The sequence below is a fragment of the Mus musculus genome, chromosome 14, assembly GCF_000001635.26.
Source record: "Mus musculus strain C57BL/6J chromosome 14, GRCm38.p6 C57BL/6J".
In the NCBI taxonomy this organism is placed as follows: Eukaryota; Metazoa; Chordata; class Mammalia; order Rodentia; family Muridae; genus Mus; species Mus musculus.
Window position 1 is genome coordinate 57033293 of NC_000080.6, and position 26917 is coordinate 57060209.

Consider the following 26917-nt stretch of genomic DNA (forward strand, 5'->3'; position numbering starts at 1 on the left):
CATCTTTGTGAGCAGATTGTGAACAGAGTTCAGTTTGTATGTGTGTTCTTATGTTTGAGAATGTTGCTTGTATTATGTACACGTGTGGGGTATCTTCCTCGATTGTTCTCCACCTGTTTAAGGCAGGGTATCTCACTGAACCTGAAGGTAGCCTATGTGGCTAGACTGGCCAGCCAACTCCAGAGACCGCCTGTCTCTGCCTCCCCAGCATTAGATTACAGGCACTGCTATCACAGCCCAATTGTTAAAAAACTGTGAGTGCTGCTCCCCCAGGTCAGGTCCTCATGCTGTCTTCCTGGTCCCCATCTTCAGATGTGAAAACTAAATACTCCCCTAGAAATCAACTGTGGATATGCACAGGGCTTACATATTGTTACATTTATTTTAGTCCAACTTGCAGAACTCAGAAAAGCATCTGTACCCACCCAAGACTGCAAAGAACTCAGGAAGCATCCACAGTCACCAGGGACTGAATACTGGCTCTTTGGTGACTATTAGTGCAATTTTTTTTTTTTTACGAGAACCAAGATTTTTCTCTGAATGCTCTTCACATGGGTTTTCCCTCATAACCCTTCTCTCTAAAGAGCTACACCCTGCCCCCTAAGCCAAAGACTCCATGTGCAGAGCCAGCATTTATGTATCTAGAATTTTCCAAAGGATTTAACTGTGGTCCAGGCTCCGTATGGAAAGTCAATGTATTTTAAACATCAGCGATTGCTCATTGCTCTGTCCAGCAAGCAGAATGAACTAATGAACTATGTGTGTATGCACATGCAAGGCTGAGTGCAGAAATTACTTTCTACCCCCCTTTAACCCTGGAGACAGAAAATGTGTGGGGTGCAGCCCCAAATTAACCATCAGATTAACCTATAAAAAGAAATGAAATGGGAAAAGTACGTGATGTTTGCTGAATAAGGATGAACGACTTGGAGTGGAGGTGAAGAAGGGAGGCAAGCCCTACATGGCCACTGCTCATTAGTTTATATAAAGAGGAGCCACAGCAGAGCCCCACTGACTGCACTGTACTGAGCGTGTACTGTAGAGAGAATTCTGCCCTCTCCCAGACCGGCCCACGTACATAAATAGCCTCCCTGGACGACAGTGCTCAAGTGGGAGGAAAACAGAGCAGACACCCCACAATCAGCCACACGTTCTTACACAGCGAGTAAAATCAAGACAATTTTATTTACACTTTAGAAAGCAAATAGTCACAAAAAAATAAATAAATAAAAGGTCCGGGAGTTTGAAGTGTTTTATTGTGTACTTTCTTTTAAGTGTAAGTCATCAATGATTCATCTGCATAAACATTTTTCCTTGTAACAGTAGTGAACCTCCGATTCAGAAACTTTTAAAACTTCAAGTACTTAAAACGCATGTGAATCCCCTACCCCAAGTTTTATCTAGCGTACATTCTCACAGTGGTTAATTTTTTACCTAGACATCCTCATAGTGATTAGTTGGCTGACATGGAAGGTGGATTTGTTTTAAAGGAAAGTCAAATCTTAACTAATTAAACATCTCCCTGATCAGTAGTCATTTTAATGGCACTATTTTTTTTAATGAAAGGCAAAATATGTGTATGTGGGGGAGGGGGGTAAATACTTTCACCATCCAGGCTAAGCACAAAATATCATCAAAGAAATAAATGAACACCTACGGCAATACCTGCCACACCACCATCTTCCTCCTCTGTTGAAGGGCTTTCCAGGGTCTCTGCATCTCCACCTGCCTCTACCAGGAATGCCTGTGGCCTTGTCCCATGGAAACAGCACTGGAGGACAACTGTTCTCTGTCGCTGTGTCCTGCAGCCTGCAGTTGGATGTCCTGGACCTCACATGCAATTCCAGAAGCTCAAGCGACACTAGATAGATTCCAAGTCTTTTTTTAGTACAGTTTGGCAAATATCCCAAAATGAAATTGAACTCTAAGTTAAAAGTCTCAAGCAGAGATAGAGCTTAAGTGCCTCTGTGACTCTCTGGGCTGCTTGGAGAGCTTAGGAATGGAAACTGAATTGTCCCCCCACTGAAGGGCTGCTAACACCTGTTGCTTCATCATGACAGAATAGTGGAGGAGGCCGAACAAGAGCAAGCACTGCTGGGAGCCAACAACCTTGCTCTGCCCCCACCTCGATCTCAGACACTGGGGTCACCCCCACCCTGTCCCACAGCGACAAGAACAGCAAGCATTAAAACCAGACTGATCCAGTTTGCTCAGTGTTTCCCTCAGGGGAATCCAGCACTGTCAGGTTTTTGTTTTGGTTTTTTTCTCTCTCTCTCTTTCTACCTGTTGATTAGAAATGCTTTTTGAGTGTTTTTGGTTTCTAAGGGGTAAAGAGAAGGTTTATAAAGGTATCTGGAATGACTATGGCTAGATGGCCAAGTCACCTGGTCTGGCACGTCCGTTGCTGGACTTGCTGGACCTTCCTGGGTCCAGGAGGACCAACGGTGGCGAGTGCATCTCCACTGTGGTGGCCAAAGCCTGTTCCCCCTCCTCTGGCGTCACTACCAAGGCACTCTCCTGTAAGCTGCTGCCACTGCTGTCAATGAGCCCCTTGCGGCCATCAGGGCTGGATGCTGCTGAAGAGGGCTTGCTGGCTGGAGTCTGCTGCTCTGCCACTTGCCTGGTCCAGTTCTGCTCTGTCGTCAGGTGGTGGCCATTGCAGTGTTTGACTGGGTGGTTTCTGCCTTGAGCATCGTTTAGAGTCACCACTGTGAAGTCTGCTGGTGATAGTGGGGCCCCAGGAAACCCTATGGCCTTTGCCTGTACTGTGGGACAGGCAGGGTGTGTGTAATAAGGTGGGAACCCGATGGAGACGCTGGGCGGGCCAGAGCTGGTGGCCGTGGGTAGGGGGTCCAAGGGCTTGTGCCTGGCTTCTGAGGCATCTGGGTTGAAGTGGTTAGTAACTCCCTGCTTGAGCTTCTTCCAGCCCAGGTGGTAAATCTCCAGCATGTTGAGTACCAGTGACGCACAGGCCACAGCCAGCATGAAGATGACAAAGATGGTCTTCTCTGTGGGCCTGGAGATGAAACAGTCCACAGTGTTGGGGCAGGGCCAGCGGTCGCAGCGGTAAAGTGGCTGCAGCTGGAAGCCGTATAGAAAGTACTGGCCCGCGATGAACCCCACTTCGAAGAGTGTCTTGAAGATGATGTTGAAGACGTAGGTCCGCAGCAGCGCACCTGCGATGCGCACCTTGCCACGGTCATCGCGTAGTGGAGGGTCCCGCGGGCTCCCTGTACGCATTGGCTCGCGACCACGGCCGTGCTGAGGGTTGTCTCTCCTCAGCAGCTCTTCCTCCCGCTCTTTCTTCTTCTCCTCCATGCGCACGATGTGTAGCACGTGGCCCAGATAGATGAGGGTGGGCGTAGACACGAAGATGATTTGCAGCGCCCAGAAGCGGATGTGCGAAATGGGGAAAGCGCGGTCGTAGCAGACGTTCTCACAGCCTGGCTGCTGTGTGTTGCAGGTGAAGTCCGATTGCTCGTCGCCCCACACCTCCTCGGCTGCCGCCCCTAACACCAGAATGCGGAAGATGAACAGCACGGTCAGCCACACTTTGCCGATGACTGTAGAGTGCTCCTGTGCGTTCTCCAGCAGCCGCCCCAGGAAGCTCCAGTCGCCCATTGCTCCCAACAGCTAACCTGCAAGGGAAACACGGCTGTTACTACTGGGGAGAGCAGGACAGTGCAGTGTTGCTTCTGGCCCCACCAACTTCAGATCTGAAACAAGTGGAGGCCTGGAGTGGACTACATGTCTGTAATCCCAAAACCAAGGGGCTCCCCCCCCCCCCAGTTCCTGGTATTTCTATTACCACCACCACCACCAGCAGCAGCAGCAGCAACAGCACTACCACCACCATCATACTTTAGTGGTAAAGCTGTGCTAACAACCTGAGGTAGAGCCTGGGATTTCACTTGGAAGAACTGACTCTTGAAAGTTTCCCTTTGACCCCTATACACTGGCCATGGCACATGTACACTTGCACATATCATACATACAGACACACAATAACAGTAATTAAAGAATTTGAAATGTGGGGTGGTGGCAATTGTTCTGTGTTTGCATTTTCTCATTGTTATCCCCAAACAATTCAGTATGATAACAATTCCATAACATTTACATTGTATTCGGTATTTCAATGCATCCAGAAATGATGTACAGTATACAGAGGGATGCGATAGGTTCTCTGCAAATACTCTGCCATTTTATTGACTGGGCCTAGACACTGGTGATTCTGGAATCTCTGGGGGTCTTAGAGCCAATCCCCACAGATACTGTATATATCCTGCATTGTCTTGACAGGTAGGTGACATCAACAACAATCACTGATACGACTCAGCAGATGTCACAGTAGGCAACTGCTGGCATGAGTGGTTTAACCACCCCCTGAGCCTTCATTCCAGGGATGGAGAAACTGGGGTGGAAGGAAAGAGGATGAGCCTCCTGCCTCTTACTCGGGGTCTCTTTCTCTCCAGAATGCTTCTGCATACAGCTAGGGGACTGGCTAACTCTGACCTGGGCTTTCTGTTCCCATGGGATTAGAGAACATTTGCAAAGTGCTGCCTTTTTGGGGCACTGTCTAAACTCTCGCCTTGCTAATCTACCACCTCAGCCATTATCTGCTTTCTTTTTCTTCATACCAACATTCTTTATAATGCTTAAATAGAAGACTTTCTTCTACTATTATAAAATCATAATATTTCAAGTATTATAAAAAATTCATACCAGAAATAAATGGCAGCTTTAAGAAAAAACAAAACAAAACACTGGCACTATTCAGGAGGCAGGAGGATTGACAAAAGCTCAGTCATCTGGTTTGCTTAACCAATTCCAGGCCAGCAAGGACTACAATATCAACACCTGTCTCAAAACAAACTAACAAACCACTAATAACATGCTACTTGATGATATTGTCTGCCAAAAACACTGGCTAAACATTCTTTGTTCAAAAAAAGGATTAAGAAGCTGAGAAAGCAGTGAGATGAGTGGGCAAACACCTTAACCTTAGCACTAGTGGGTGCAGGCAGGAAGGCCAGAAGGTCCAGATCACCCTTGGCTTACACAGTAAGTCTGGGACCAGCTTGAGATACATGGGACTTATTTAAAAACATAAAACAAATACAAACATATATATATATATATATATATATATATATATACATACACACACACATATATATATACATACATACATACACACACACATATATATATACATATATATATATATACACACATACACACACACACACACATATCCTCAGCAAAGGTGACTGGTTTCCAGCTTCTTCACAGACGATAAAAACCACTGCATGCTCATCGGTTTGGCCTTGCATAGAACCTGTCCACCCTTCTATACACTTCATACCATCTCCAGCTAACTTATCATACCTGACAGTTTAATGCCATACTGGTGTGGTGATTAATCTTCACCGTCAATTTATCTAGATTTAGAATCACCTGGGAGGTGGATGGGAACCACTTCTGGGTGTGAGTGAGGTGCATTTCCAGGAGAGATGAACGGAGAGGGCAAGACCCACCCCTGTATGTGGGCAGCAACATCCAAATGGGTTAGAGGACTGGACAGAGGGAAAAAACGGAAACATAGGAAGGCAGTGGGACATAGGTTAGAGCGTGAGCCACTTTTCTCTTTCATGTCCCATCCCCGGGCTGGGCTGGACCCTCTGAAACCAGGAGCTCAATAGATATTCTTCCTTTCAGCTGTCTTTCTGCCATCTTGTCATGGTGATGAGAAAGATGATTAACACAGTTATATTGCATTGTTTAAGGAAACCCACCAAGGACCAAACCTTCTTATTGGGTCAGTCTGCTGAGAGTTAGGACTGACTGTGCTAGTATCACACTGAGACCTCCAAGGCCACCATGAAGAAGGAAACAACTGATGATGGGTCAATTTTGTCACCATTTTAGTAATTAACAGACCACCTAAAATCACCTCACCTATCATGTGTGCAATCTCTGTGGTCACCGTAGAAGTCCAAACTGGATACAATGCTGGGGTGGTACAGCTCAGGAAGTACCCAGAGTTGCCATGGTTACCTCATTGGGACCAAGGCTCCAGTCCAATAGAGTAAGACCTGCAACAACTAGTCACTCAAAAGCATCAGTGGGCACACAGCATGTCCCCACTGCTGTGCTGGTGTTATGGAATCACACACACACACACACACACACACACACACACACACACACACACACAGTATAGGTATTAGCTTGGTCAAAGACAAGGGGAAGAGGCTCAGGGACTTTAGGTTTTGGGTGAACTGTGGAGGTTTGGGGTAGGGCTCATGAAGACATCTGGTGGTGTCCGTCTGTGGACATCACTGTTGCTGAGCGCACTCCCAACAAGGCCCGTGGGCAGGAGGCCTTCTCCCTGTGAGCTTGGTCACTGAAGGGCTAACCTCGATGCTTAATCTTGTCAACTCGATGAGCTTCTGAGGCACCCGGAAATAAATGTCCAGGCGCTAGGGAATTTCTAGATGAGGTTAGCTGGAGTGAGAAGACCCACTCTACATGTAGGCTGCTCCATTGTATGGGTTAGTTTCCTCAGCTGAAAGAAGAAGTAGAGGGCCAAGTAGCAGCATCCTCATTGTGGGTGCAACGGGGCCAGCTCAAACTCCTGCTGACAGGACTCTGCCACAATAGACTGTATATATATATATATATATATATATATATATATATTTGAATTAGGAGTCAAAATAAAACCATTCTGTGCTTAAACTGCTTTTGTCAGTATTTTGTTGCAACAATTAAAAAAAAAAAAAAGGAAAGCACAAGCAGCCATTTGTCCATATACAGGGATGAGGGAGGAAGATGTGAGCCTTCTGTGAGAAGGCACAGGGGACAGAGATCGGAAGAATTTCTTCATTGCTGCTGCTCACAGGGAGACACTTTGAACTTCAATGAAAAGACAGCTCCCATGCTCTCACGGCCTTGCTGCAGTGAGGACAGCCATCATGGCTGAAAGAGTCTGTTCCAGCATCCAGCAGAACCCAGGAAGTGCTTCACTTGGAGTTTTAAGGTGTTAAGTGACAATCAGTGACAATCAGTTGTTAAGTGACAATCAGTGAGTACAGAGCCTGCCCCACAAGCAGGAGGACCTGAGTTCAGATCCCCAGAACTCATTCAAAGAGGCAGGCTTGGTTGTACACGTCTGGAACTCTAGTGCCAGGCTGGGAGGGAGGTGCATAGATCTCTAGAGCGACTGGCAAGACAGTCTAGCATATTGGAGAGCTTTGTGTCCAGCAAGAGACTCAGTCTGAAAAGATAAGGTGAACAGCAACATGGGAGATACTTGAGGACTTCAGGCACACACACACACACACACACACACACACACACATATACACACAGAGGCACACATAAATACAATATTAAATAATCTTTTTTTTTCTTGGTTTTTCAAGACAGGGTTTCTCTGTGTAGCCCTGGCTGTCCTGGAACTCACTCTCTAGACCAGGCTGGCCTTGAACTCAGAAATCCACCTGCCTCTGCCTCCCAAGTGCTGGGACTAAAGGTGTGTGCCACCACTGCCCAGCCTAAATAATCTTTTTAATTGAAAAGGATATTTGACCTGGAGAGTTTGCTCAGTGGTTAAGGACCCAGGTTTGACTCCTAGTGCACACATAGCAAGCATGTAACTTTAGCCCCAGGAGATTCGATGTACTCACTCTTCCAGCCTTGTAGGCACCAGGCACTCACATGCTACATAGACACGCTTGTAGACAAAACACTCATGCACATGAATTAAGAAAATGAGTAGATCTAAGACTTTAAAAATTATTTATTTGAGTGGAGGTCCAAAAAGAATTCACAGAAGTCTGGTCTCTCCTTCCAACCTGTAGGTCGTGGGCTCAAACGAAGGTAGAGCAGCTTGGCGGCCACCCTCCTTTACCCTCTGAGCCATCTTTTTTTTTTTTTTAATCTTTTCAAGACTTATTTTATGCGTATCAAAGTTTAGGCAGGATGTCTGTATACCGCATGCATGCCTGGCATCTGCAGTGGACAGGAGAGGGTGTCAAATCCCCTGGAGCTGGAGTTACAGATGGCTGTGAACCATCATGTGGGTGCTGGGAACTGAACCTAGGTGCTGTTCAAGAGCAGCTAGTGTTCTTGATAGCTGAGCCCTCTCTCCAGCCCTCCATATTCCAGCCTCAGTGCTAATCTTTAAGAACAGGCTTGGAATTAAATGAAGCTTCACTTCCTAGCAGTCTAAAGAAACAGCTAATTATTAACCTCAAGCACACCTCCAGTGCTCTGCTTATCAGGTTAAGATAGAAAACTAAATCTTACTCTTGACAAATCCCACATTCCCTGTCCCTATTGTGACACGCACTGCTCTGAATGTCTTTAGAGGGTAAAGCATTGCACTTCAAAGACTTAAACTGCTGTACAGGAAGCAGTCACTCCCCTGACTGAGAGATGCCAAAGAACCATTCCAGCTCCCTCTGTCCTCTCTTCCAGTCAGCCCTAAACCTACTCATCCCTCAGAGCTGTCCCTAGAAGAAGGGGTACTCACCTGCCCATATCAGGAAGGCCCCTTACCAGGGTTTCAATAAGGTTCATACGTTAGGGTGGGACCTTTAAGAGGTGGAGCCTAATTCAAGTCCTTAGGTCATGGTATGGGGCAGGGCTGATCCCATCAGAAGGGATTAAAATCTGTGCGCAAAGTTTAAGAATTCTTCTGGGAAATGTCTTGGGACTTTTTGCTTTTCTTTTTTAAGCAATTTGCTTTATTTTTAATTATGTATCTATGTGTGTGCTGTGTGGGTGTGTGCAGGTGCCTATACAATTCAGAAGAAGGTATACAGACTCCCTGGAGGTGGAGCAATAATCCAGGCTGCCGTGAGCTACTGGCCCAAAGCCGCTGGCCCAGTGCCACCAGTGCTGAGAACTGAACTCAGGACCCTGCATGAACAGCACATGTTCTTAACTGCTGAGAGTCATTCCAACCAGGGCTGCCTTTCTAAGAAAAGACAGGTGCAGGTGGTTCCTCTTCCTCCTGTGAGCACAGACATGGCGCCTGGCATGGTGGTTTGAATAGCAATGACTCTCACAGACTCATGTATTTGAATGGTTGACCCACATGGAGTGGCACTATTAGGTGTGGCCTTGTGAGTAGGTGTGCCTTGTTGGGGGAAGCATGTCACTGTAGGGATGGGCTTTGAGGTCTCCTATACTCAAGCTAAGCTCTCTGTGGAATCCAGTCTCCTCCTGCTGCCTGTGGATCCAGATGTGGAACTCTCAGTTCCTTCTTCAGCATCATGTCTGCCTGCATGACTCCATGCTTCCCACCATGATGATAAGACACTGAACTTCTGAAACTGTGAGCCAGCCCCAATTAAATGTTGTCCTTCATAAGAGTTGCTGTGGTCATGGTATCTCTTCATAGCAATGGAAACCGTAAGCTATGTGGAGATGGGCAGCCACCTTGTAAGCATTAGACAGTAAGCCTAAGGGAAGAGTCAAGAAAATCCCAAGGTTATCTCTGTCACACGCCAGGGCTGCTGCTAAATAAACCTTGCCAGCTGCTTCCAGATTTTTATTTTTATTATTTATTTATTTATTTATTTATTTATTTATTTTTAGTTTTTCGAGACAGGGTTTCTCTGTATAGCCCTGGCTGTCCTGGACTCACTTTGTAGACCAGGCTGGCCTCGAACTCAGAAATATGTCTGCCTCTGTCTCCCAAGGGCTGGGATTAAAGGCATATGCCACCATGCCCAGACAGATTTTTTTTATAATCAGAAGAAAACCCACTATTGGTTCAAGCTACATTTTTTTTTCTTATCTGAATAAGGCCAGGCATAAATGAAAAATTGTGGTTCATTTGTAATTACTGAAAAATAAAATTCACATGATTCCTAACTACTGAAACATATATTAATACTAATGAAATATAATTTTAAGCATATTAAAGACACAAAGAAACACTGCTGCTGTAATGATAAATGACAGACACAGTCTGATGCTGTCACTTCACGCATACTCAGACCTGCACTCAGAGAAGGAAGGAGCCACACTGACAAGAGTTATGGTTTCCATAACAATAAGTCACATTCGTAACCACAGATTTCACAGCCATTGCCAGATGTGACGGCACAGACCAGTCATCCTAGGACCCAGCCGACTGAGGCCAGTCTGGGTACACTGAGAGACTTGGTCTCACAAAATAAGGAAGACCTGAAGCGACTGCTCTAGCTCAGTCGGTAAGGGGCTTGCCTTGTAAACACGAGGACCTGAGCTCGATCCCCAGAACCCATGGGTCTAGCCTGACCAGCGGGCTGTAGCTGGCTCAAAGAAAGTAAATGCCATTTCTAAGGATGATACCAGGCTTATCCTGTGGTCTCCACACACTACAAATCACCTTGGGCCACATCACACACAAGTATGTGCACATGAGTAAGCACATCTCTGTGGGACCCCAGCCTCTCTTGTTACCTCTCTGTCACTCAACTGATGTCAGCATCACACTCTTGAGACTAAGTGTGGGTAGTGTGCCTCGGGTATAGTAAAATGTGGCTGAGTGGTATGGAAGGCGGCCCAAGTGTATTCTCTCCATGGACAGGAACTGCTTAACTCTGTGAGGTGCTTACAGTTTAATGACAGGATACGGTACCCAGCGTTATAACAGCACTTTAAACAGTCACATGCTGTATAGCAACACTGTGGTGACTGACAGACGGCAGACGGCCAGGGTCCAAAAAGATTGCATCACCTGGTGATGGCACGCTTGCTTTAGTTTATATACCTAAGCTCTGTAGTCACACTATGACAAAATCAACCTGTGGCAGTTGTCAGAACAGGTGGAATTGATCTATGACAGGGTTAGGTGGGGAGTAGGGCTACATACTGCCTGGATGTAGTGTTTATCTTTGTAAAATGGCACCTGGTCTACTCGGTACATCTTAATTGAAAACCACCCTCCACCCCCCATCCCCCAAAGGCCAGGCATGTTGGTACATGTACACAATCCCAGGACCTGGGAATTGGAGGCAGGAATATTAGAAGTTGAGTTCTAACCTGGGTTACTTAGTGAGTCTGAGGCTAGCCCGAGGAACCTGTGTTGTTAACTATACTGCTACTACATGCTGCACACAACAGCAGCCCTTATCCTTACACCACTGAGCACCAAACAGGCCTTCAGGTCCCACATCTTTGGGCTGCTTTCATGGTGCTTTGCAGCTCTATTTCTTTGCAAAAATTATGTAACTTTCACTGGAGCCTTTGGGATGTCTTGTTTTTCCGGTCAGATCAATGGTGGCTATTCTACAGCAGGTTCTATTCTATGAACCTGGGGTTCATTCCTGATGCACAAGTTTGTTGGACAGTTTAAGACATAGCATGTCTTTTTTTTTTTTTTAAATCTGTTTCTGCAAGGTAAGGTGGCACACACCTGCAATGCCCTGAAATCCTTGCATTCAGGATGTTGGATTCTGGAGGGTCTAAGTTCAAAAACAAAAGGAAAGAGAGACAAAAAGAAATACACAAAGAAAAACAAGAGAAAGAAAAGAAAATGGATTTTTTAAAAATTTATTTTATGTGAATGAGTGGTGTGTGTATGTGAGTGTGTGTGTGTGTGTCTGGTTTCATATCAGCTTGACACAAGCTAGAATCATCTGAAAGGAGAGAACATCAACGGAGAAAATGCCTCTGTAAGCTCAGGCTGCAGCAAACCTTTAGAGTATTTTCTTAATTAGTGATTGATGGGGGGGAGGGCCCGGCTCATTGTGGGTGGGGCCACCCCTGGGCGGTTGGTCTTGGAGTCTATAAGAAAGCAGGTTGAGCAAGCCAGTAAGCAGCACCCCTTCATGGCCTCTGCATCAGCTCCTGCCTCCAAGTTCCTGCCCTCCCCAAGTTGCTTCTGGTCATGGCGTTTCATCACAGCAATAGAAACCCTAACTTAATCTGTATGTCTCAGCTATATGCCTGGCACCCAAAGAGGCCAGAAGAGGTCATCCGATCTCCGGGAACTGGAGTTACAGATGGTTCTGAGCCACCACAGGGTTGCTGGGGTCTGAACCCCGGTCCTCTGCAGGAGCAGCAAACGCTTTTAACCGCTGAGTCCCCTCTCTGCCCTCTTGTTTTGCTTTTACTGTTGTTGGTTTGCATTTTGTTTTGTTTTGCTGGTTTGCTGTAGCCTCTGCTGACAAGCACCTAGTGGCATCTGCCTACTTCAGCTTCCCAGGTCTGCAACCACAGGGGTAGACCACCACACCCAACTATGTGTAGAGAGGGAAATGGGTGGTTAATACTCAAATGAGTGGTGAGGGAAAAATGGGAGGGAGGGGGGAGGGGAAAGGCCACAGAAATAGAGCTGAGATTTGGAGTGCTGCCTCTTGACAGAAGACAGCGGAGCCACGGATATGGGACACGTGTGACCTGGTATGATGATCTGGGGTTAGAAAGCGGTGACCGGGTGTCCTTCTAACTCTGTAAAGCCAGCTGCTTTACCGACATTGCATCCACATTGCTGAGCAGATTTCAGGTACAGCTGTGTGCTGTGTAGCACTCCAGGCAACAGGGACTGAAGACTGGGGACACTGCAGAACTATTCCGGTGTCCAGTGTGTATATGTCCATGTCAGACCCAAGGACATACAAAGAACGGTGCCCCTCGAGGGGCCTGTGACCGTGTGTGGGAAGGTGGTACTGGATTGGATAAGGTCAGGAAGACACAAAGACTCACTGAAGATGAAACCCAGAAGTTCTGGGTACTGTGTCTTGGCTGTAGGCCACATGAAGAGAAGTCCACGCATTTGGATATTAAGTTCTTGGAGTCTGTGCTCTGCGAAATGGTCTTTCTCTCCCCCGTTCTGTTCCTTGTCCTCATTTCCCTTCAATTTTGTAGAAAGTTATTTCACAAACTTCTTCCCCTTTTCTTCTCTTCCTCTCTCCTTTTCTGTTTTTTTTTTGTTTTTGTTTTGTTTTGTTTTCCTTTTTTGCTTAAAGACTAGGCCTTACTCTGTAGCCCACAGTGACTTCAAACTCATAATTCTCCTGCCTCAGCTCCTGTGTAGCTGGGGATGAAGTAGCTTAGGAGAGGTCAGACATCTCCTGAAGTGTCTAAAGTCAAAGTGGGGCTAGCAGGTGGCACAGGAATCTGGGAGGGGCTTGAGGGCAAAGGGGCACTGAGGAATACCACTCCTGACTCAGAAGTCAACACAGCGCTAAGGGCCAGCAGAGGGCTTTGATGAACTCTGTGTCAACATGTTTAAAGAGTGTTCAACATGGATGAAGCCAAGACCTTTTGATCTCAGACTAGCAGGAAGGTAGTAGGGATAGAGAGTCTAATCATGGGTTACAGGGTAGTAGGTGGGGATAAATGGGGCAGTGGGAAAGGGCACTTACTTAATAAACACATAATTAAAGGAGGAGTCAGCTCAGTCACTGAGAGGGTCAGGCCCCATCTGAGGTGTTTTCAAGCCATAGAGGCCATGGATACAGGACATCAGAGGGCGAAGTTAATAGGAATGTTGAGGGTAAAGGCAGAAGGAGCCTTCTTTCCCAACAGCAGTGGAGAGAGCAAGTAAGGGAAGAAACCTTCCCTCGGAGTGTAGACAAGACTCTGTCAGTGAGGTCAAACCTTAGTTCCCAAGAGGATGAGTTTGCTGAGAGCTCACAGGGAGGAAGCAAGGTCCCACCTGCTTCTCCTCATAGCCAGAGGCTGCAGCCAAGGGCAGAGCACAGCCTGGAGACAGCCTACTGCTGCTGCTGCTGCTGCTGCTGCTGCTGCTGCTGCTGCTGCTGCTGCTGCTGCTGCTGCTGCTGCTGCTGCTGCTGCTCTACTCTGGGCCTCGCGGGGCTGAGGGACTGAACCTGTGCCCGTAGCACAAGTCAAGTCAAACTGCCACAAGCAGAAGTTGGAAACAGGGGTCTGCATAGCCCAAGGGCAAGAGGAGACACCTAAGGTGGGGACATGATCATAAAAACCAAACAGAGGGCCTCAACTGCAGTGCAGAGCACTCCAGGAAGTGACAGAGTATCCCTCCCAGGCATGAAGGATGGGACAAGGCAGCAAGTCAGGAGGAGCCAAGCTGCAGCAGAAGGGACAGGTGCCTGGTTCTCATTTACGGAAAGACATTTGAGGGATTGAACAGAGTGACACATTTTTGTCCAGAACATTCCTGGGACATCCCCCTGTCCTGAATGTCCCAGAGGGGAACACAGAAACTTAGAGGGTCTCTTTCTGAGGACACCCCCCCTCCCGCAAATTGTGCCATCTAAAGAGGCCACTCCCAACAAGACAGGTGGTGAGACAGCTGAGCCTGCCTGATCATGATAATGAGATATGAGGAGGACTGGAGAGGACCAGATATGAGGAGGACTGGAGAAGACCAGACAGGGAGGACGATGGAGCTCAGAACTCCAACTAGAGAAACAGATATGCTCTTTTCCAAGGTGGGGTCATCAGAGGAGGGTCAATAGGGGAGACCATGGCGACTGTGGATTCTATCTGGGACACATGAAGTTTAAAACGCCTTAGGTGGGCAAGTGTCCAAGCTTGAGGTCCCATCTGGGAGTTGTCACCAAGCAGAAGGTATTTAAAACCTCCAAGCTGGGTGTGGTGGCACACTCCTATAACCGCAGCACTTTAGAGACTAAAGGAGATTAAAAGTTCCACACCACCCTGGGATATATGGGGAGAGAGACCCTATCTTAAAAAAAAAAAGTAAAAATAAAAATAAATAAATAAATAAATAAACAAATAAAATTGAAAATCTTGGAGTAAATGTAGATTGATCAGGGGCAGAAAGAAGGTGGCTGACATCTGAGTCTGGAGCTCACTAATATCTACAGAGCGAGAACACGTGACCCACCAGGCTAAGTCAGATGTTTTTAAAAAGATTTATTTATTGTTGTGTGCGTGTGAATGTTTTGTATGCATGTATGCACATCAAGTGCCTGTATGATGCTCCTGAAGGTCCTAAGAGGGTGTCAGGTTCCCTGGGACCGGAGTTATAGATGTGGATGCTGCGAGTTGAGCCTGGGTCCTCTGCAAGGGCAACAGTGTTCTTAGCCACTGAGCCAATTCCCCAGCCTTAGGAAGTGTAAAACTTTCTAAGACCACAGAATGGTACCAGAGTTGAAAGACTGAACGTGTAGCATTCTTTATTTTCTTTTACAATAATATTGTAGAGCTAATATAACTGGGGAAGGGTTAGAGAGTACAGTTTTGTATGAAGTATGTGTGACAGCCTGGCATGCCACTGAGTGGAATTTTAAGGGTCCTATAATCCAGAGTTCTATTTTCAGATAGTAATGTCTGCCCGGGTTTGAAAGAGAGAGGGGTGGTTCAGGAAATAATTTTTTGCTGCTCCTGATTTGGGATACACACACACACACACACACACACACACACACACACATACATACATATATATTCCAAGGGAACTGACCTTTTCACAAATATGAACCAGATATAAATTAGGACTGGTCTAGTAAACTCGAGAGTCATGGAAAATGGAAAGACTTTACTATTAACTTCTTACATTCCTTCCTTACTCTTTTCCAGCTTTCATCCTCGAGACAGTACAGTTGGCCTTCTAGAGAAATAGTTTATAAATTGTGTCTATACAGACATCCTTGTCATGATTTGCCAGATTATACACCATGGCACCTCTTTACAGCACACTGATATGGGCTGGGCACTGGAAGTCACCCAGAGATAGTTCAAAGCACATGGGAGGATGAGTGTCTAGGCAACATGGCACGTCTCACATGTAGGATCTGAGCATCATGGACTTCCTTCCATAAGGGCGTGTGGGTCCTGGATCCCATCCCCAGTGGATAGCCAGGGTCACCTATACCAGATACCTGGCACAACACTCTCAGACTTGTTCTCCAAATATGTCTTGACTTATTTTTGGACTTAAATTTCTTCAATACGAAATCTGAATATAACATGTCAGTTCCATAAAAATCTTAACTATGATTTCAAATGGAAACTCATTACATTTTTTTAAACTGAATTCAGTTCCTCACCATGTCGTTCCTCCACAGCAAGAACAACTGTTCTCTGTTGACACAAATTCTCTGATGATCACCCAATGCTTTGGATCTTGACCTAGAAGAGCTTGCCCTTATTTTATTGGGTTTATTTCTAGATGCTTAAGAACTGTTCATGTGTGTGTGTGTGTGTGTGTGTGTGTGTGTGTGTGTGTGTGTGTGTGTGTGTGTGTGTGTTCTAAATAGTTTTAAAATTTCCTGCTTGGTGACATGGGCTGTTGGTTTGTTTTGGGCAGCTCTGGGGATGTGACCCAGGGTTTTATGTGACTGGCAAGCACTTTTACATGCAGCCTGGTTATTCTTGTCATGTACTAATCTCATATCCAACAGTCTGTTAGGAAGTCCTAACCAGAGCTAACAGGAGATCCCTCTGGGTTTACTAAGTAGCCATACAGACTTAGCATATCCTCTAGTAAACATAGATGGTTGCCCTTCCTAATTCTTCCTGTTTGTTTGATTCTATGCCTAACTCTAAGATTCACCTGTAATTTGTGATTCTCCTGCCTCAACCCTTCTCCCCCCTTGTTTTTTTTTTAACTTTATATATATAAATATTTTGTTTGCATGTATGCCTGTGTACCATGTGTATGCCTGGTATTCAAGGAGGCCAGAAGAGGATGTCAGATCCCCTGGGACTGGAGTTACAGACAGTAGTGAGCTGCCATGTGGATGTTGCAAACTGAACCTGGCACTTTGGGAAGAGCAACCAGTGCTCTGAGCTGCTGAGCCATCTCTCTAGTCCTGTGCTTCGGAGTGCTGGAATCACAACCATGAAACACATTACCCATCTTCCTGTTATTTCTTTTCCGTGTTGTTTTGGACCCAATAGACAAGGTGACATGGTGATATCTACTCTTGTTTCTGAACACAACACAAATGCTTCTAACGTGTGAGTAGTGTTTAATTTCTCGTATAATTTTTTGAGACATGGTCTCATGTAGTTCAGGCTGACCTTGAACTCACTATGTAGCTGAGGCTAGCTCTGCAGATTGGATCCTCCTGCTTTTATATTCTCCATGCTGGGACCACAAGTGTGCACTGGCATGGCTGGTATCCATTCGCCTTTATTTTACCGGGCTAAGGCAGCATCTGTCCTGGCTGGCTATAGATTCCATGCCTCCCTTGGTTTCCTACATCCTCAGCACTGGATTTCATACAGTGGCTTTTTTCTTTCTGAATATATTTGAGTTCTAGCTGGTGATCATAGTACTTCCAGGGTGTCCGTATCATGGCTTACGAGTAATCATCAAGAACACTCATATTCTATCATTTTACTTTAGATTTATTTATTCATGCCTCAGGTGGACCAATTTCTGTATTATCATTATATTTTGATATATAAGTTATTGAGCCCAAAAGGTGAAATTCTCTGAAACATCTCTGTAAGAACGTCTCTGGGGCATCTAGACCTAGTGTCCTTCTCTGAGGGAGGACGGTGCAGGGAGACTTGAGTAGATCCCCACTTCATTAACAGCTCTTGCTGTGCAGTTTTGCTGTATCTCAAGTCAACTTTGTCTTTCAGAAAAATTTCCACTTCCTGTACATTTTAAGTTTGTTAACAAATTAGCTGTCATGTTAGCTTATGGTTTCTCTCTTTTTTTTCTCTCTTTTTCTTTCTTTTTTTGATTTTTTTATTTGTTTTTCTTTTCTTTTTCTTCTCCTTCTTCTTCTTCTTTTTTTTCCTAGCTTATGGTTTCTAAGATGTGCCATGGTGGAGCACACCTTTAATCCCAGCAGTTGGGGGACAGAGGCAGGTGGATCTCTGTTAGTTCAAGCCTAGCCTGGTCTACAGAGTGAGTTCCAGGCCAGTCAATGTTACATAGTGAGGCCCTGTCTTAAAACAAAACAAAACAAAACAAAACCAACAACCAACCAACCAACCAACCAAAACAAGCAAGCAAAAAGCCAAACAAACCAAAACAAAAACAGAAAACAAAAAATCCAAACAACAACAAAAATACTAAATCCAGTGGTACCTGTATTGAAGTTTATATTTTAAAGTGCTAAGCCTTTCATACCTGTTTTTATTTGGTTTCATATGCTTAAAAAGAACGAGTAGATGCTAGTTTTACTATTTACCAGTATTACTGTAAAGTATACATAAAGGGGCATCCTTTACTTTAGTGTAAATGTATTTATTACTAGTTTCAGTGGTTCCTAGCCCACACAGCCCCCTTTTGGAAAGCCTTGTTAGTGGTCGGGGAGCAGTCACTCCACTAGCAGACTACTGCCATCTCTTTTTTTTTTTAAAGATTTATTTATTTATTTGATATATGTGAGTACACTGTAGCTGTTTTCAGACACACCAGAAGAGGGCATCGGATCCCATTACAGATGGTCAGGAGCTGGAAGTTGAACTCAGGACCTCTGGAAGAACAGTCAGTGCTCCTAACCACTGAGCCATCTCTCTAGCCTTCTAGCCCTTATTTTAAGTGAAAAAAAATGCATATTATTTATCAAACTTATACTAATTTTTATATAGTGAGCAAATTTATTTATTTAAACATACTAATTTTTAAAAGATTTTTTTAAAAAAAGCATATGTATGCGTGTGCACGTGTGTGTGTGTATGTGTGTGTATGTGTGTGTACAGGTGCCAGTGGGTGCCAGAAGAAGGCTTCAAATGCCCTGGAACTAGAATTATAGGTGGTTGCGCCTGACATAGGTGCTGGGACCTGAACTCTGGTTCTGCAGGAACAGCACAAGCTCTTAAGTATGGAGCCAGGTTCCCAGCCCCTTAGTGTATTTATTGAGACAAGGTCTCGCTTTGTAGGCCATGGTGGCCTTGAACTTGGGCTAATTCTCCTGCTCCTGCCTTCTGACTGCTACCACTCCTGAATTTTTTACTTAACTTTTAAATACTCTCATGCTCTTCAGGGAAAGGTCACTTTCTCCTAGATGCCATGATGTAGTGAAAGTATAAACAGTCCTTTGCCCACATCTCAATCCCCATCTATCCCCCAATCACTGTCAGAATATCTCTCTAACATTGAAGAATAAAGCTCCAGAAAGACACGACTACACTTAAATTATATTGCTTTAAATTCGTGTATATACAATTTGCCCATCCTCACCTCACGGTGGAGATCATACCCAGCATCAAGTGTACTCCAGCCAAGCACACGACCACTGAGCTCCATCCTGGCCCTGAAGCTGTACTTCTAACCCGCATGGATTACTCATGAAATAACTGCATAGGAAGCACTTGGGAGGGTGTGTACCATCTGTGTTCTCATCTTGTTTCTTAGACTTCTGCCACGCCAGGATCTTACTCATCTCTCTGACGACCAGAGGAGTTGATGCTCTTGAACAGATGCCTCCCCTCCTACCCCCGGACTAAGTACCGAATCCTGGCATGAACACTTCACCTCTCAGAGGAAACAATGAATCCGTTTTCATTTTGACCTTCTGGGATTTGAAAACCTAGCTAGCGAGAACTGCTTTTAACTTTATTTTGTTACGACTGTGTGTATGTGTGTCCCAGAGGACAACCTTGGATGTCACTCCTTTGGAGACACAGTCTCTCACTGGTGGTGCTCAGCAAGGAGACCAGCAAGTCTCAAGCATCTGCAGTCGGTTTCTCCACCACTAGGAGCACGAGTGTGACACCATGCTGGACGTTTTTTTTTTTTTTTTTAGTTAATTTTTTTGGTGTTGAGTGTATGTATTTATGGGAGGGGGTGGACAACATACATCAGTGCATGCAGAGACCAGAGAGGACACTATGTGGCTATGTGTCTTGTTTTGTCGTTGACTACTTTACTCTCAGGAGTCAGGGTCTCCCTCTGAGCCTGGAGCAAGCCACAGGGACTCCCCCATTCTGTCCGTGACGGGGCATGGGTATGCTCACGGCCACACCCGGCTTTTTATGTGGGTGCTAGGGAACTGAGCTCGGGCTCTCAGGCCGGCATAGCAAATGCTTTTACCTGCTGAGCCACCTCTGCAAGCTCCTGCCTGGCATTGATACATAGGGTCTAGGTATTAAACCCCCACACTTGCAAGGCAAGCCCTTGACCAGATGGTGCTATTTAGCCTGACTCTGGACTCCTGTGCTGAAACAATCCTCCACCTCAGCCTCCCTGGTAGCTGGGACTGTAGAGACACCAGAGAGAGCTAATTTTGATTTGTAAGTAGTAGCAACAAGTGCTCATTTGATTATAAAGGCCTTGGGGCTGGAGAGGTGGCTCAGTGGTTACAAGTGCTTGTTGCTCTTCAGAGGATGGTAGTTTCAAAGGCTCCCAGCACCCACATGGTGGCTCACATCTATAACTCCAATTCCGGGGCATCTGAAGCCCTCTCCTGACCTCCAAGGGCACCAGGCAAGCATCTATAATGCACATATTTAGGCAAAAATCTAAAAAAAAATGTTTAAAAAAAGAACTAAAGGTCTTTACTGCTTTGTATTGAAGAAAGGCAAGTTAACAAAACACTTAATTTTTAAATAGAATTCTTTCTTCTTGAAATACTTGAACAAGAGAAATATTGTCTCTGGGAATCAGCTTTAAGTGGCCTTTTCTACAGAGTTCTAACATCAACAAAATGCTAGCAACTGGCCACACCTCCAAGGCTTGCTGTCATGAATCACACTGGGGCCTTTGACACCCAGGGCCTCCATCTTCTACCCTGGCCAACTCTCCAATGCCCTGGGCTAGTTACTCCAGCACATTGTCAGTCTTTTAAAAGATCCATGAAACCCAAGGGAATCGTCACTTAGCAAAACATTTCACTAAACATCACTTGTTAATTTCGAAGGACTCACTTCAACTTCTTCCTCCAAACGTAATAACTGAGTAATGAAAAAGTAATCACCTTCAGGTGAAATGGGACTTACCAACACTCTACTTTCTAAGGGGTGGTTTGGGCAAGGATATATTGCAGTGGAAGAAACCATGGAATACTTTAATATACGAGAGATCTCAGCAGGCTCTTGGTACGCCTAAAATGCCTAAGTCGGGCAGCCTGATTGGCTTTTCTAGCTCTGATCCTGCAAACAATTAAAAGGTAATTCTACTGTATAGCCAGAGTGATGTCATCTGGAGTCTTACCTGCTGCACCTGGCGTACGGAAACAGCCGCGGCGCTAAGAACCTCGGAAGTGTCTCATTTATCGTCCTCGTTTACAGCCCAGGAAGTGGCAGCCCAGAGGGGGTATTGAGATTTGCTCAAGGTTGCACAGCCCATAGTGCCAATGCCAGCAAGGAACCTCACCTGCAACTCTTGGCCACACTCCCCTTCCACACGCCTTCAAGGGGAAGCCGTAGGCAGATCGCTCAGGTCCCAGGTGTTGCCCTTTGCATCCTATAAGTCTGCACACTTGAACACACGTGTTAAGCATGCGTGTTAAGGCAGACAGGTTACAGTACACTATAAGCTTTTGCCAGTGAGAGTGGCTAAAGGGACACTTCCGTCAAAATTCCCAGGGGCTGGTGAGATGGCTCTCCAGGTAAAACTCCCGCTGAACAAGCGTGATCTCTCACGTTCAATCGATGGACTCAGCAAAACGTTAGATCAACCTTATAAAGGCAGGATCAATGCTACAGCCTGGTCCTCTTACTCCGCGTGTGCTGTGATTCACATGCCAGACACACATGTATGCAGACTCCCTAAAAGGAGTTAAGGACAGCCCAGTGACCTTGTTCGTCATGTCACCGGAAACATCATCTTAAAATGCAAATATTTCTACTCTTAGTGAACAAACCCCGCACCTCAATGGTTATAGGATGCTATTGTTCACTTTATAATAAACAGAAACGGCATATCAAAATATCTGGGTTTTTTTTTTTTCAGCTTAACTTGTCAGGGAACTCTCGTAGTCTAGGGTGGCCTCAGGCTCACAGCAATCCTGCCACAGCTTTCCCAGCACTGGGATTACAAGGCACTATGCCCAGCTAAAATACTCACTTTTAAATTAACAAGAAATAAATTTTCACGAACAGATTAGCATAGAATTTAGTATGGAGATAGTGGGGTGAGTTGCCTGAAGAAAAAAATGAGCAATTTTCATACTTAGTACCATTAGTTTGCAAATGACTAAATAAACTGAAAATTCTTCAAACGAAAGAACAAGTTACATGAGCCAGAAATGGTGGCACAGGCCATCAATCCAGCACTCAGAGGCTAAGGCAGGTGGGTCTCTGTTAGTTTGAAGTCAGTTTTGTCTACATGGAGAGTTCTACGTAAGCCAGGGCTACTGTCTCAAAGACCCTGTCTCAAAAAACAAAACAAAAAGAATAAAATACACAAGTGTAAAAAACGACTTCACACTTCTGAAGTTGTGACAGGTTTTAAAAAGCCAGCTCTGGGCTGCTAATCTAATTACTATTGAGGGAGAATTTAGCACCCTGTAAGAATAAAAATGTAGGTGATATTTTATTATTTTCTTGCCTTTCTGCACTATATATAGTGAAACCATAAGCAGACTGGTCCCATGTGCTGTTATGGCCCCATGAACCATAGCAGGTGCGTTTCTCTCTCCAGGAAACATTAAATATATCCTGTGTGCAGCTGTATGTGCTGTGAACACTCAACAAGACTGTGGTCCTTGCCTCTGGAGACTTGTTTGCAGGCCGTGGAAGAGGCAGGCATGGGGAAAATGGATAGATGCAATATAGACCCTGGTTGCCTAGTCCTGGAGCCCCACAGAAGGATGGGTGGACAGACACAAGTGAGTCCAGCCACCAGCTGAGTTTGTCTGGGTTTCTTCACATCCAGATCCTAGGACCAGGCTTTCTGCACAAGTGAAAGGCTTCCTGGGGGCCCTTCAATCCTCTGAATGTCCTCACACACACTGGCAAGTTACCAATGTGTATGTTTATTAATGTTCATGGGACTGTGACATGGTGGAGTTCTTAAGGCTGTGTGTCCTAGGTACTGTTAGACATGCTTTCAAGCAATGCAGGATGTAGTCCCAGTTTCTACATACGTCAGGCTGGCTGCAAGGAAGTTCCAAACCCATCATATGTCATTCAGCTATGAAAAATGAACAGAAAACCCTAAAATTTTAGTGCTGTTCAGAAAAAAAAATTGGTTAAAATTCTTTCCTTATCGACAAAGAGTCAACTTTTGTTTCCTGCCATTTTAAAGTCCGACCACTTCCAGCCACGTGCTGGTCAGCAAACTGCACTGTCTGTCCCCGTGGGACCGTTTTGTAAACTGCTTCACACTACAGGGCAAAGCATTGCCCTGTTTGATGCTTATCTCAACAGAGGCCAAACTGCTGAGCCAGGAGACTTTGTGCCAAGTTAGCTCTTTACTTTGAACACAACTGATATTTAGAAAAGCCCCTCCCTTACTCCAGTTTAATCTTTCCATGTTTGTCTTGCAATATATTTCACGGCACGACAGAAGGGCAGTGTGTGAAGTGATGCACAGATTACAGATCGTCATAGTTTTGAATTCCAAGAGAGAGCCTGTGCACAATTCACTTCCTGGCTGTTTTACACAGCCGCTGTTAAGTGGCACGTTTTGGAGGCGTCGTGATAAAAGGAAAACTGGAGAGCTGAAGCCCTTTTCACATTATTCAGGTACCAAGACGGCTGATCAAGAGAGTGAATTCTAGTTACCTGTGTAAAGAGTGGACAGAAAGCAAACAGCTGCCCGCCACTGGAATTTAATGTCACTACAAGTCTCTTAATGAAAAGATTATTGTAGAAGGCAGCTAAGGGCGCTCTTCCAAACATGTACAGTCTTTACTCGTGTGCACCGCCACACACGTACAGATCAAGAAGCTGGGTCGTGGTACTAACAACTAAAGTATTTAAGAAGAAAATAAACTTCTAAAAGTTTTTTTTTCTGAGAAAAGTGGGCCCTCCTTGTTTCTTTCCAATCAAACACTACAAATGTACCCCGCCACTTGCAGGCCACTTGCAGGTTAAAATGACCTTAGGATCCCTGCTGTTTGGGGATAGGGACTGGTTGCTTTCCCCAACCCAAGGGCAAACCATCTCGACCCAGCTTTGACCGTCCATTAAAGAGAGCAGGCGCTCCGCCCAGGTCTTTAGGAGTCTAGAAGAACAGTAATCTTTCCCAAAGTTTCCCAAGGCTCAGCTCCCCAGCCCTACTGCACCCCACAACAATCCAAAGAATCACGAAAGCCTCCCAAGATCGGGGAGCAACAGGGCCTTGCCCAGGGGTGACAGCGCCGCGTCCCGCCACCCCTGGTGCTGTCGGGTCCCCAATATGGCCCTGGAACTCCCAGTTTGCCTTACCCCGCTCGGCCGCGGCGGCACCGGCGCTCCTCGCCCAGTCGGGCTCGGCCTGCTCTGTAAAGGAGGCTCCCTCTTTACTCGTGCGGTGCCCCTTCTTCCCACGAGCGCCCCGCGCTAGGGCCGGGCCTCTCCGCCCCGGCCGCCATCCCCACCACCGCGGTACGCACCGCACTTGGCGCCCCACGCCGCTGCCCTGTCGCCCCGCCACGCCCTCGCCACCTCCCACTCTGCCAGCCACGCCTCCCCGCATCCCACAGGCCACGCCCCTGCGCCCCTCACCGGGTCCCGTCTGGGGAAGCTGGCACCTGCCCCCTCCTCGCGCGCCCACATCCTCGGGCGCCACCTGCACCCCAGTGCGCACCACGCGCGCTCCTCGTCCGGGCTCTCTCAGCTCCGCCGATCCGCCGCAGGTGTCGGATGGGGTTCCCGGCCGCAGACACCCGAGGGCCGGGTCCTATAGGGCAGGAGTGGACAGCCGGGGCGGGAGCAAGGCACAACCGACTGCCAGAGCGGCCTGGGCGCTGCGCGCGTGGGCGTCGGGAGGGCGCCTCGGTCGCGCCCGGGTGTCGCCGCCTGGGGATGCAGACTTGTTCCTCGGGCGAGTCCCAGCCGGAATCCTGTCTCACCCTGTCGGATAGAGACGCCCCCGCGGGCAACAAGCTATAAATAGCGGCCGCCAGCCTGCTTCCAGGCGGACACAAATTAGCCGACAGCTCCACGGATTCTAATTTTTTTAAATTAACTTGTTCCAAGGCGCTTGAAACTTGGCATGGCCTGAAGTGTTGGGGAAGATGTCCCTGCGGGCAAGTTGTTCCAGACGGTCTTGGGGATGGGATGGCAGAGTGTGGTCCGGTTAGCTTGTCCGCATCGGGGTGAGGCTTTTAATGTGTCTAACCCTCGGAGTTTCTCTGAGAGTCATAAGACACCGACACCGAGAGGGACAGAATCTTGGCCTTGTCCATTTCCTCTGGCTTCCTAGGGTCTAACAGGACTTGAACAGCAGCTAATCATTAGTAAATAATAATTCACTGAATGTTGGTGGCAGTTTTAGAAGGGATCCCCAAAGTCCCTTTATGAGTGATGGATTTATTTTAGGAATAAGGGAAAATGTGCATTTCTGGTTGTTTTACAGTCCCCCTAAAGACCTATTGCTTCATTAAAAAGTTTGGCTCTATTTGGGTTTGCAATCCGCTGACTTTGAAGAATTCAGTCGTTCTGTTCGAGTCTGAATTTAAGCGTATTCCAACGAGAAAGAAAACAAAGCTTATGAAGAGACGTGAAGCCGGTCTCCTGCAGGACTTGGTAACACATGGATACAGTTTTGTTTTATTTCGTTTTGTCTCTTAGACAGGGTCTCCGGGAGCGGGACCTGGTCTCAACCGGAACCTCCTGCAGACATCCCAGGGCCGTGATGGCAGCCTGCACTGCACACCTGCCTAGGTTCTTTTGAAATCCAGAAATGTTATTCTAGAAGGTTTTATTTTTCTGTTGTTTTTATTCTCTCCAAGAAATACAAGAATACTTCTCCCCACAGAAGCATCAGAAGTATTAAAAGACTTGCACCGTCTTGGACAAACTCTAGTATTGTATTGGTAAAGCCAGAAGTATAATAATGATTTGCAACTTTTTATTGGAAATAGATTTAAAATGTGTAACTGCAAATACCCTTTGCACACCCACTTCATAACACAGTTCAAGAGTGGAAAGGTGGAAGTAATCTAGATGCTCCCAGAAAGATGGATGGGCGCACAGATGAGGTTTTAAGTGCTGTAAAATATTGTTTGGCCTTAGAAAAGAACATGAATGTACAATTGATATGAAGATAGATCATATGGCAATGAAAAAGCCAGCTACAACAGGAACAGATGCTGTCTGAGTTAACATATAAGACGTGCGTGCTGTCAAACTAAAGCCAGGTAAATATAGTTTCAGCATTTGAGACTCAGGCGGTTTGGTGGGAATTTGAGACTGTCTTGAGGCAGATGGGGGAAACTCTGTTTAAAAATCAAAACAAGCATAGAGACTGAGGTATGGAAGCACACACCTGTTATTCCAGCACGTGGGAAGTGGAGGTGGAAAGATTGGGAGTTCAAGGTTAGCCCGGACTGCCTGAGATCCTTTCTCAAAAAAAAAAAAAAAAAAAAAAAAGGTATTAAGTTCCTGGGACTCATGGAGTGGAGAACGCAGAGTTAGTGGTGGGTGTGGGATTTCAGTTCTGGAAACAGAATGGGAGGCATTTGCAGTGTGGATGTGCTTAAAGCCACAGGAACTGCGTGCTTAAAATGAGGAAGACGATTTTATATATATATATATATATATATATATATATATATATATATATATATATATGAACATTTTACATGATATTATGCAAAGACAAAAAAGACTTGCACTTGTCATAATACATATTTTCTAGGTGACAACCAATACAATCACTACATGGTTTAATAGTTGGCTGTAAAAGTTTGCTTCTTGTTGGATTTTTAACAAAGACTGCATTTAGGGTAATTTGAGAGTAGATATATACATATGCACACATAAGACAAACTGACTAGACAGGGATTCTCAGCTGGATCATATCTCTATGTTCTAGCAGCATTTTGAGGCTGATGATACACAGTGAGCCTGGCTCTGTGGCAGGTGCCCAGAACCTGGGTGATAAGGGAGCTTTACCCCAGTAGCC

The 26917-nt window shown here is 45.9% G+C and overlaps 1 protein-coding gene across 3 annotated transcripts; it reads right to left on the reverse strand.

Annotated features, from left to right (window-relative positions):
* Positions 1–1167: 1167 nt before the first annotated feature.
* On the reverse strand, positions 1168–24738 carry Gja3 (gap junction protein, alpha 3). Of its 3 annotated transcripts, XM_011244959.1 has the most exons (3): positions 24235–24432; positions 22950–22996; positions 1239–3638 (listed from the first exon to the last, which is right to left on the reverse strand). In XM_011244959.1, exon 3 carries the CDS (start codon positions 3619–3621, stop codon positions 2368–2370), a length of 1254 nt encoding a protein of 417 aa, XP_011243261.1. In that variant the 5' UTR covers positions 3622–3638; positions 22950–22996; positions 24235–24432; the 3' UTR covers positions 1239–2367. The 3 variants fall into 3 exon arrangements, with proteins under 3 accessions (NP_058671.2, NP_001258552.1, XP_011243261.1); NM_016975.3 differs by lacking the exons at positions 22950–22996; positions 24235–24432 and adding an exon at positions 24514–24738 and having other exon boundaries at positions 1168–3638; NM_001271623.1 differs by lacking the exon at positions 22950–22996 and having other exon boundaries at positions 1168–3638; positions 24235–24431.
* Between the last annotated feature and the right edge of the window lie 2179 nt (positions 24739–26917).

Coding starts and splice junctions, on each gene's coding strand:
- Gja3 (NM_016975.3), bottom strand. CDS start 3,621: ATGGGCGACTGGAGCTTCCTGGGGCGGCTGCTGGAGAACGCACAGGAG.